This window comes from Arachis hypogaea, chromosome 12, assembly GCF_003086295.3.
Source record: "Arachis hypogaea cultivar Tifrunner chromosome 12, arahy.Tifrunner.gnm2.J5K5, whole genome shotgun sequence".
In the NCBI taxonomy this organism is placed as follows: Eukaryota; Viridiplantae; Streptophyta; class Magnoliopsida; order Fabales; family Fabaceae; genus Arachis; species Arachis hypogaea.
This window is the reverse complement of record NC_092047.1, coordinates 2983994-2996824: the sequence shown is the minus strand read 5'-3', so window position 1 is coordinate 2996824 and position 12831 is coordinate 2983994. Positions and strand designations below refer to the sequence as shown.

Genomic DNA, 12831 nt, shown 5'->3' with positions numbered 1-12831 from the left:
TCATAATGATGACTAATTATTTACAGAAATTATTATGATATGCCAAAGTCTATTCATCATTTGATAAAATCACAATTGGATGTGCTTGACTAGAACCTAATTCCTCTACAAAACCCTTCATGTCAAAAGGGAATCTAAGCTATATATATTTGTGGTTGAGCATATGACTATTGGAATAACTACCCCCAATTATGAACCCTTATATCATATCATAGTCACACAATCTTAATCATTGCCAACCAAAGTCAACGCCAAGTGCTATGCAAAATGTAATTTATCACACACCCAAACTTTTTTTTTTCTACAAAATTTTTTAGTTATCTGTTATGAATTTAAATTCTATTTAAGAAATTTATTATTAATTAATAAATTATTATATACACAGAGAAAAATTTTAAACTCTGACATTTATTTAAAATACTAATCACTCGACCAATTCAAGTTCGATGGATGAAGTACTAAAAGAAATAAAAGCATGGACATAATAAGTGATATAACCAAAAAGCTGTTGAAACAATTGATTTTTCATAATTAAGATTAATAAAACATAAAAATACCAAAAATCTACCTTATTTCTATATACATACTATATGGGAAGCACTTTCCTTCCCATTAACAAGGCAATGTTAGTTAATATTCCTCCCAAATGCATCATTTCCTCTACTTTAAAAAAGTAAAAATAATCAAGTTTTTCTATCCTCTATATAGAAATCTTGAAATATATCTCATAAAAGATGTGGATTGGAGCTTCTTTTGTTTTTTTTCTAAAAGCTTCTTTCATAAACTATATATCCTATGAAGATTCTTTGAGACTGAAACATATCTGATCTTAGTAATCTAATGAAATGATGAAGCCAATTAGTCAGCTACCACCAGCAGCAGTGGCAGCACTATTGGCCACAAAAGGAGGAAGGGAAGGATTAGGAACACTTGTTGAAAAGCATGAGTCTCCATCTGTGGCTGCTGTCAGTTCATCCAATCCTTCAAAGAAATCATCAGTTATCTCCATATCTGGTGAACCAAACTCAGTTTCCTCAATCCCACCATCATCATCATTCATCAAATAATCCTCCATGTTGTCCTCTTCGCTCTCCGACTTCTGCGCCGGTGTGGCCTCGGTTTCAGCCTCTTCTTCCACTCCTGAAGTGGAAGGAGAAGCCGAAATCGAGGCCGGCTTCATTGTGAGGACCATTTCAGTGTCCCCTGTAGTGGCTATTTCAGGTGTTTGTAGCTTTTGGCGTGAAGAGCCAGCAAGTGAGTTTCTATGAGTTGGAGCAGGGTGGTTGTGTACACCAGTGAATGTAACTATGAACTTTGTTGGATCTGATCTGTCCCTTTCAACTTGTTTTCTAGCCAAACATCCTTTTGAGCTGCTACATCTATAATATCCTCTGTTAATCACACATGAAAAAAACAAAACAAATCTTTGTTAACCCTTTAGCTCAAAGCTTTGTCTTTTTTTTTTTTGTTTGTGCTGATTTTATTTGATCAATAAAACATTCAAAATTGAAAGCTAACCTTGGATATGGTGAACCTTTGATGGGTTTCTGTCCATATTTCCTCCATGCCCATACGTCTGAGGAGAGATTCTCAGCTGAAACTTGACAAACGTTCTTAAGCTGATTCTTCCTGCGCATTTCATCAAACATATCAAAGGCATGTTCTAAAATACTTTTAGGGGGAAAAAATTCAGATAACAAAATGAAAGCAATTACCAAACATGCTAAAAGATAAGATTTTTAAGTCTAAATTCAAGAATTTTCTAGTGGAATCTGATTCCATTTCATTTGTTGAAGGAAAAAGAACTCAATTTACCTTCTTTTAGATCGTGGGGTGGTAGCTGAACCTGCATGGTGAGGGTTCTTACCGTTATTACAATTCTGTTGCTGATGTTTCTGTTGTGTCAGAGCTGAATTGGGTGGTGATGACGAAGAAGAAGAGGATTGAAAAGACTGAAAAGGCTGTGATTTGAAGAAGAAAGGCTTGCAAAGATTATGATTATGCTGAAGTTCCTGAACGGAGCTTCGTGATTCAAAAGGGTGGTTGCTGGAAACTGAAAAAACATTGCTTTGTTGTTCGTTAAAGAACCCACATGAAGAAGAAGGTGGAGGTTGGTAGGAAGTGGTGGTGGTGGTGGTGGTAGTAGTGGAGGTGGTGGAGGAAATGGTGGCGCAGCCTCTAACAACGGCGTGGAGATCCCAATCGTCGTCCATGTTGGAAAGAAAAGAGAAGAAGAGAAGGGTAAGAGACAGAGTCTGCAAAAGATGTGTTGGTGTGAGAAAAGGGACAAAAGAAGGCGCTGACTTTTTCTAAGGTTTGAGAGAGAGAGAGAGAGAGAGAGAAAGAGATAGAGATAGAGAGAGAGAGAGTGATAAGATGCTATTGAAAAGGAGGAGAGAAAAAGACAAGTATATATAGAGAGAGAAAGTGGACAGTTTTTCAATTTTCCCCTTTTTTATTTTTGATATTAGAATAGTAACGGTATTTTTTTTAAAATATAGACTATTGGATTGTTATTCTCAAACGTCGAACCATTTAATTAGAGAAGTAGGAGTCGGACACTCCGATTTGTTATAAGTATAAAAATCGGTCCGATTTGTAAGAGGTTTATACTTCCTACGATTTTAAAAGATACCAAAAATTACCATATTAAAGTATATCACTCTTACTACTTCTATATCTAAATTTTTTAGGCTCAATTTTCACACACTCAAGTTAGAGAAATATATTAGTTTGTATTTTTAGGAAAAAAATTTTATGGTCAATAGAATTTATTATTTTTTTATTAATATTTTTAATTGTTAGTTTAGTTTTTTTAGTTTAATAATTTAATAATATATTTTTTGTTTATATTTTTAAATATTATTAATTTACTGTATGTCAAGAATAATAAATTTAGTATTTTAGTATTTTTTTTTTGATATTTTTATTTTTTATGATTTTGTGAAAAATAAAAATAAAAAATAAAAAATAAAATTTATTATTTTTTCTTTTAATTTTTTTAAAATTTTAAAAGAATATCTTAAAAATAAAATAAAAAATAAAAACACAAATTAAACATATTTTTTCCATAAAATCTGTTAATAGAAATTTGACTAATCTGATTTTATAAGGTTTCATATTGGATTTCTTAATAAAATTTTTTGTTAGAAAATTTGATCATAATAACATTGAAAAATGTTGTGTATATATAAAAAAAATTAGACATTATATATTTATATATAAATATATATTTTTTATATTTTTAATATATTTTTATTTTAATATATATTTTATATAAATAATTAATTTAATAATGAACTTTTTATGTAGACATAGTATGATAATAAAACATTTGGATGAAAATCAAAATATCTAGTGCTTATATTTAATTATTTATCATAAGTTACTATAAAATATGAGTAAATAGTCAAATTAATCTCTGAAAGATCATTTATTTTTTAAATTGATTATCGAAATTTTTTTAATCAAATTCATCTTTTAAATATTTTAAATAAGTCATATTAGTCCTTCCGCTCTTCCGTTGCTAATGGCGTCAGAATTTATTGATATGACACGTGAAGTGACACCACAAACACATATTTAGTAGTCCTTATGGGCAACTAATATAATAAGTTTATGACATTAGATTAAATTGAAACCTAATTGAGAAGGGACTTGGAATCCTTCAGTTTGGGATTAATTTGATTTAATTTCATAAACTTATTATATTAACAATCAATTAATACTCATAAATATGTGTTGTAGTATTACTTAACATGTATTATTAACAAACTTTGACGCCATCAACAAAAAAAGTGATGGAAGAACCAACGTGATTAACTAAATTTTTGAAGGGTGAATGCAAATTTAATTAAAAAATATTTTTTGGAGACCAATTTAAAAATAAGTGGTCTTTCGCATACAAATTTAATTATTTAGTAGTATTTACTCTATAAAATATATATAGTTTTATTTTTATTTAAATAAAATTGATGTTCAAAATCCAATCATATCTAAAGTCAATTTGGAAAGTAATCTCTAATTAATAATTTACCAAAAAAATTCATTCATTTAATTTAAACCTAATAAATGGTTCATTGTATCTAAAAAATACACTAAATTATTTAAACTAGTCAAACCTTATTAATTAATAAATAAAAATACTATTTATAATTTAAAATTAAACATTAAAATCAGTTTACTATTTATTTATATATAAATATATGTAGTATAATTTATTTTTAATGTGTATTTTATATTTTAGTGTGTATTTTATTCTGATAACTAATTTTAGTAGATGATTTTAATATATATTTAGTATAACTAATTTTAGTGAATGATTTTAATGTACACCTAGTATTCTAATGTGTATTCTATTTTGCGCTTTTTAAACCTGCAATACTAAGACTTTATTTGATAATGTTTTTATTTTTTTTTAAGTTGTAATAATATATATGTTTGGTAAATCAAATTAGAAACAATTTTTAATAAGTAAAAACAATAACAATTACATTTGATAAAATGAGTTTTAAAATTTTTAAAAATATTATAATAAATATAAATATAAGAATAAAATTTTAAAATTATTTAGAGTAAAATATCGTTTTTGTCCCCAATGTTTAGGGTAAGTCCTATTTGTGTCCCTAACGTTTAAATCGTCCTATTTGTATCCTTAACGTTTATAAAAGTGATTCAATGTTATCCTACTATCAATTATACTAACAAATCAGATTATATTTTTCAATTATTCTCACTTTGATGTATTCATTCTCAATTAGGTCTCACTTGGATGTGTTCGATTTTAATATTATGCCCATTATTTGTGTTTAGATTCAATTATGTCCCGAGAAAAGTGAATTATGTAAATGTTATAGGAATTAGTTTCAACATTTGATGAGCTATTTTTCGGAGTAGATCACCGATTCTATCCCAGACATTTGTATTCTAACTTCAAGAAGAGATTTTTAAAACTCAAACTAAAACGCTCATGATGTGTAATTGACGGCAGGATAACATTGAATCACTTTTACATATGTTAGGGATACAAATAGGACGATTTAAACGTTAGGGACACAAATAGAATTTACCTCAAACGTTGGGGATAAAAACAATACTTTATTCAATTATTTAATATATGACATTATATTAGACTTTTTAATTTTGAGAAGTATAAACTCTATTTAAAAATCTATATTTTAAATGTTTTCAAAAGCACCTAATATTTTAAAAGCTACAAATATAAATATATAATTTTTTTATTAATTTATCAAATACAAAACCAAAAACTTATATTTTTAAAAAACACTAGTAGATGTTTTATGTTTTATGTCACCATATATATAGCTAGTATAGTTTCTTGGCAAAGAATTAGAAGATTCCTGAAGTTTTGGACTATTAAATAGTCCTAATAACAAAATATATTTTTTAAATTTGTAAATAATTTTTGAATAACTATTTTTTAATTTTATTTATTAATTAATTAGCCTTTTATATATATTATTTAATTTTAAAATTTATTCTCTATTTTATAAATTATTATTTATTATTCATCATCTATATATTATTTTCTTTTATCTTTATAATTATATCATTAATAATTTGAAACTATAAAGAAATAAAATATTCATCCATGGTAACTTTAATTCTAATTTGATATGTTTTGTATGAATACGATAATGAATTCAATGTAAAAACAATGTCAACTAATTTTATTTTTCAATCTCAAGTGTTATATTATAAAATTAAATTCAATCTTTATTATTCTTTTGAATTGAACTATTACTGGAAGAAGAAGGAGAAACAACATGAATAATTTGAGAAAGATTTATATAATAAATTATATATTTAATCTACTCGATGGCACAAAAAAGCATATTTATTGTGAATACAATCGATTAAAAACATTTTTCAATCAATTGATTATTATTTGTATCAAAAAAATAATAGTTTCTAAAAATATTTAACTAATTATTTTTTTCAACCAATCAATTAAATAGATAATAAAATCGATTGACTAAAAAAAATCTGAACTTTTGCTCATAAAACAATCGATTATTGTGAAAGGAAAATTATTTTCATTCATTAACCAATTAATTACTTGAATGAAAAACAACGATTACTTTTCTACAAATTATAAAAGAAAAAGAATTTTCGTTCACTAATCAATCGATTACTTGAATAAAAAATAAATTGTTTTTCTATAAATTGTATTTCTCCTATTATCAATAACGTATACATTGCAACTGATAAATGATGATCAAGATTGTTAATAAACAATTACAATTATAAAATTAGAGAATTAAAAAAGAGATTGACGATAAATTATAAAATTATTAATCTTAAGATTGAAAAAGATAAAATTAAAGTTTTAAACTTAAAATAAATTTGAAAAAGAAATTAAAAATAAATAATAATAGAATATCAAATTGTTAATTATAAAATTATAAAAATAAGATAAATAATAACATAATAATTTATAAAATATAAGATAAATTTTAGAATTAAATAATATACGAAAGATTAATTAATAAATAAATTAAAAAATTATTATTTGATAATTATTAAAAAATTTAAAAATATATTTTATTATTAAAATTATTTAATAATCTAAACATTCTGGAATCATCCAAAATTCCAAATTGAAACCTAGATTCTTTAAATTATCATCAAAAGTATTCTCTCCCTATTATTTGAAACAAGAAATAAGGGGGGAAAAACTTTTTAAGTGTATTTATGTTCGTTTTCTTATTTAGAGAATCAAATTGGGGATGTCAGAATCATAATGTTTCTATCATCTATATTAACTTCCTTGTTTGTACAATTATTAAGCGTATATATATATAGTAAATTATTATAATATCTTAACCGGAATATAGTTAATTAAAGTGAAAGATATTTTTCCTCTTAAGTCTTAATCAATATAATTTTAATTCGAGTATAAAGTATGGAGTGATTGGTGTTAAAAAAGCTACTACAAGAGGGGAAAAAAGTTATTAGATCATCATCAGTTGAACTATAAATGGTATTTTGCTAACCATTAAGGTTATTAACATTAAGAGTAAGTTTAAAATTTTTTAATAAATACATAACAAAGTAATGAAAAACTTAAATTATATATTTATTAATTTTAATTTATTAATAGTATAAAAAATTATATAATTACCTAATCAAATTTATATATTTAGATAATTATTTACATAATATATTTAAAAAATTAATTTTTTTATAATGTAATAATATACTATTAAATATATATGTAAAATTCTTTTACAATACTATATATATCACTTTAGTCACCAAAAAATATATATATATATATATCACTTTCAAAATAAAATAAGTATCTTTACTTTTATGACCAATTTGGCATCTATGTGGGCTCTCTCTCTCTCTCTCTCTCTCTCTCTCTCATGTTTGGTTCTTTTTTTATGAGGGGGTTGACATTGTGAAAATGTCAAAGGGTAGTGCTTGTATATGTGTATGGAGTGAAACTTGGCCTTATATATTGATGGTCCTCTACAATAATTTGCTCTAAAAGAATCACAAGGATACACGTAAGCACCTCTCTCTATAATTATATGTATGAGATTTATATTAATTAGAGTAAAGTATATTTTTTGTCCTTGAAGTTTAATAAAAATTTTAAAAATACTCTTAAGTTTTATTTTGTTTCAATTTTATCCTAAAAGTTTTCGATTTGCATCAAATATACCCTTAACAGCTAATTTTCAAAAAAATTAAGACCAATCTAATAATAATGCATGAAAACTATGCTTGATTTGCTTGTGTTGAGGGTTGTTCTTATGAAATTGTTGTTGAATTGGTCTTAAATTTTTTTAAAAATTAGCCGTTCGGAGTATATTTGATGTAAATCGAAAACTTTTAGGACAAAATTGAAACAAAATAAAACTTAAAGGTACTTTTAAAATTTTTGTCAAATTTCAGGGACAAAAAATATACTTTACCCTATTAATTAATAGTAATATAATAAGGTTTAATTATTCTATTGGTTCCTATAATTTCACAAAATTTTCAATTAGGTCTCCATATTTTTTTTTAATTGAGTCTCTGCACCAAATTTTTTTTTTCAATTAGATCTCTCTTAGTAGTAATTGGCTTCATTATATAGGGACCCAACTAAAAAAAATTGATGCAATGACTCAAATAAAAAGAAAAAAAAGTATAGAGATTCAATTAAAAAAAAAATGATACAGGAACCTAATTAAAAAAATATAAAAACCTAATTAAAAATTTTGTAAAATTATAGGGATAACATAGTAATTAAATCTATTTATAATAAATCATAAATCATAAAATATTTGAATAGCGATAGACATAACGAGAGAATATTAAGATCATGACATCAAGTTCATTGAATCCATCTATCATTCATTATTTCCTTCTTCATCATCCATCCGTCCTTTTTTGTTCTTACTTTTCAAACGGCATCTATATTCTTATAATCTATACATTATTATTCTTTCATAATAAATGGGATCTTAAATAATGTTGATTATTTGATTAGTTAATAATTGAATCCATTTATATAATTTTTTGGTGATGATTATATTATATACTGGTGCAATTATTATTGTATGAATAAACAAAAAATGATCAAAATAATCTATAAATAAATTACGGTAATATTAGGAAAAAAATTAAAATAGCTAGAATTTATTTTATTTAATTAATATTTATTAGTTATTATATAATTAATAAATATTAGGTAAGATAAATTATGATTATTTTTGGTTAATTTTTTTATTATCAAATATTTTCGATAAAAAATTATATGACTTTTAGAGGGTTTAGTTATGAAGTTTGGTTTAAAAGGATTTTGGATGGGAGAAAAAGATTTTAAAAGATTTGATTAGATAATAAGAGTTTGGAAGTTTTCTTTCAGCCTTCTAAATTTTTTGAAGCCACTCTTTTCAAGTTTTTTAATAAAAAGTTTGGATTTGAATCCTCTAAATTTTGGATTTTCATTTTAGATGATAAAGTGTGATCTTTTATCTTTAAATATTTTTTTTTATATATTTTCTGTTAGTCCCACCTATAAAATAAATGATAAAAAATCCCACTTTTTAGAAAATCTAAATGTAAAAAGTTTATCAGATTTTGATCTAATTATATTATTTTGTTTTATTCTTAATTAATAAATTATTATAATTATGATAATTATTACTATGATGTCTTTAATATGATGTGTAATTTACCAAAAAATATAAATTAATAATATTTAATAAATTTTAAACATTTAATTTTTTTTAAAAAATAAGTTAGGTAATTTAAATACTAAAATAAAGACACTATAGAATAATTGGTTTTGTTATTATAATAAATTATTTTAAAAGGATAAAATGATAAGCCTTAACGCTTTATATTTATCACTTTAAAATCATGAACAAAGAAATATGTAAACATTTTAAATCTTCCTTGATTTTCTCTTCGTCTTTCGCAACTCACATACATTATCTATTTGACTTAATATTATATTATATATATAGTTGACATCATGAGATATTGTGTGTGAAAAAATGAGAGATGACACAACAAATTATAAAAGAAAATTTTTGAAGTGTTTCTTACGTATTAAAAGAAAGCTGTCTTGCTTAATTATTTATTTTAGTTTTTTTTTTTAAAGGAAATTAGTATCTTGTGACATGTATGTAGAACAATAAATGTTCAAATATGACCCATCTTCCATAAATTGCATACTTGTCAAGTAGTGTCACAATGTACACTACACCATATAACATCTTTTTCTATCACATTTATGACATTTGGAACGGCTAAAGATTTATAATCACCGAAGGAGGAAAAAAAAAAAGAAGTTAAGTGTATATCCAAATAGATTCTTTAAAAATTTTATATCAAATATTTTTATTTTTAAAAAATTTGTATTATATTAAAATTTTTGAATTTTTTGTTTTTTATTTAGAGAAATAAATTTTTAAAAATACGACATAAAGACCTATATATCTTATTTTTAAAAGATTATAATAAATTTTTTTAAAAACAAAAATATCTAATACAAAATTTTTCAAAAACTGTTTAAGCATATACTCAAAAAAGTTGAATATAAAAAAAAAGGAAAAAAACTCGTCGGCCATATATTAACATATAGCAACAAAATTGTGTTTGGAAGAGTTAGTTGGCATGCAAGTTAAATGTTGGTTTAGTACTTGTTTCGACGTCATTATTTTGATAAAATAAGTTTTTTTTAATGAAAAAATATCTTTTTTTATTTTTTAGCGTGTTTGGCAAATTTCTAGTAGTAAAAGTAAAAGTACTAGAAAAATAAATTTTTTTTTTTGAGAAGCTGTAATTTACATTTTTTTTAAAAGATATTTTTCTCTTAAAAAAAAGATGTTTTTCATCTAATAAATAAACAAAAAAATACTTTTATATCGTTATACCCAAACATAATTAATAGATAAAAAGATATTTTTACATGAGATACCCAAACATAAAATTACTTTTACTTTTTCATAAGATCTTTTAAAAAAAAATAACTAAAAAAAAAATCTTTTCTTAGAAGCTCACCCAAACAAGCTGTTAATATCAATATTCATTATGCCTTGCTATTTGTTATATATATTAATGTAAGTTAATTTATTTTAAATCAACTTGAATGGATAAAATTGTCAGTTTAATCATGTGTTTAAGTAAGTTTAAAAAATTTAAATTTTTTTTGTGTGTACAATAATTTATTAGTTTAACAAATTTTAAAATAAAATTTATGTAAAATATTAATTTTTGATTTGTTGAATTAAAAAATATCATAAAAATTTATTTTATTTCATGTGTTAAATCACTTAAATGACATGCATATAATTAACTACTTGTTATATAATAATATATAACATAAAAATATTTATTCTTTAGTTTAAATTTCCAAAAATGTCAAAAGCAATTACCTAACAGAAGTTTATTACTTAATTTTTCTAAATAATTTAAAAACTAAAGCTTAATTTTTTTTAAAACAAAAAATTACATTCAAATGCGTTTACAATAATTATCCCCTATTCCTCTCCATTATTCCCCTTCTTTGTATTGCTAATTAAGCACAACAACAAACATAGTTATTGCTAGTTAATTAATTAAGTTATAACAATAATTATGGATTTGAATGTGAAATTAGCAACTAAATATCAAGAGTTATGCCTTTGACAATAAAATCTTGAGAAATTCTCCACGTACAAGCGTTTTTTTATACAACTAAATATTAAGAGTTATGCCTTCTCATTTAACAATAATATCTTCTTCTTCTTCTTCTTCGTTTTTGAAGTGTTTCATCTTCATCGCCGTGCTTCTCCTCGTTCTTCTGCACGTTTTTCATCTTCTTCCTCCTCATCTTCTGCACCTTCTTCTTCTTCTTGCTGCACGTTCTTCTTCTTTTCTTTTGTTTCTTGCCTTCTCTTTCTCCTTCTTCATTTACGTGCTTTTCTCTCTGTTTTCTTTCTTCGTTATTCTCAATTTCCATTATTTTTTGACATCAAGCTCTGAAAATCGTTTTTGAAGAAGAAGAAGCAGCAGAAGATGAGGAGGAGAAAGAGAAAGAGTTCTGAATTATGCATAAGGTGTATTTTGGGTGTATTTCTTAAATCCTTTGGGTGTATTTCTATAATCGTTTGGGTGAATTCCTGTAACCGTTTGGGTGTATTTCTGTAATCCTTTAGGTGTATTTCTATAATTATTTGGGTGTATTTCTGTAATTGTTTGGGTGTATTTCTGAAGTTCCATTATCTTCAAAACGATTTCAAAGCGTTATTTCAGAAACCATGAAAATCGAAAAAAAAAAACGAAGCAAGAATACCAGTGATAAACGCAGATAAAACAACAAATGAAAAGGCAAAGAGAGAACGCACGAAGGAGATCAAATTTGGCAAGAAACTCGTTTTCATGGAGGAAGAAGAAGAAGAGTAGGAGAAGAAGAAGGAGAAGAAGAAGAAAGAGGAGGAGGAAAAGGAAAAACACGAAGCACGCCATGAAAATCGTATATGGGTCAGCGTACTTTTTGTTAAGTTTCTCCCAACTTGTATGACTTGTAAATCAAATGAGTTGTATGTGTAGCACTCCTCTAAAATCTTACCAAAATTCTCATCATTGTCTACTTTTTTTTCTCCATATAACAATGAAAATTACTTTATCATAATAATTAAAGCATATATTATCACACTCATTAGCAAACATTCCTTATGTCTTGATATCAAACTCAAAAGATAATTTTGTTTGGATGAAATTTCAAAAGATATCTTTGTATGTAACAAGCATTTAATTAATTAGTTCGTTAAATATTTATTCTTCATAAATTAAATATCTATTTTTATATATATTCGAGTTATATACACAAAGAAACACCAAAAAAAATTATATTTTTAGTGATGAATCCATTTATACCAATGTATATATTTTAACGAAGGATTGAGCTAATAACTCAACTAATTCAAATTAATTTTGTTCGCTATAACTTAAATGGCATTATATTCTCTGTTCCCTTATGAAAAGGTCACTTCAAGTTTGAGCTTCTCTAACCAGTGAAAAAAAATTTCCTAAATATGCAACCAAAGAAAACAAAAACCTAAGGAGGAAGTATAGGAAATAATGGAATATATATACAATATGTATAATAGGAGTTAAGAATGTTCGATTCAGTTGGATATTAGATATTTATTATTTCTGGTATTCAGATGGTTATTCTGGATAGTATAGGTATATTACGTTTGATAAATTAGTAATATTTTATTTTAAATATTTATTTTTTAATTCATATTAAACTAAATAAATAATTTATTGTACACATTGTACAGATACTCCATTGGCTCTTAACGAAATTCAAATCTAAAA

The 12831-nt window shown here is 24.6% G+C and overlaps 1 protein-coding gene across 1 annotated transcript; it reads right to left on the bottom strand.

Annotated features, from left to right (window-relative positions):
- Positions 1–506: 506 nt before the first annotated feature.
- Positions 507–2385, bottom strand: LOC112726357 (WRKY transcription factor 22). Its single transcript, XM_025775714.2, has 3 exons — positions 1816–2385; positions 1519–1629; positions 507–1391 (listed from the first exon to the last, which is right to left on the bottom strand). The coding sequence occupies exons 1-3, from the start codon at positions 2211–2213 to the stop codon at positions 863–865; spliced, it is 1038 nt and encodes a 345-aa protein (XP_025631499.1). The 5' UTR covers positions 2214–2385; the 3' UTR covers positions 507–862.
- Positions 2386–12831: the final 10446 nt, after the last annotated feature.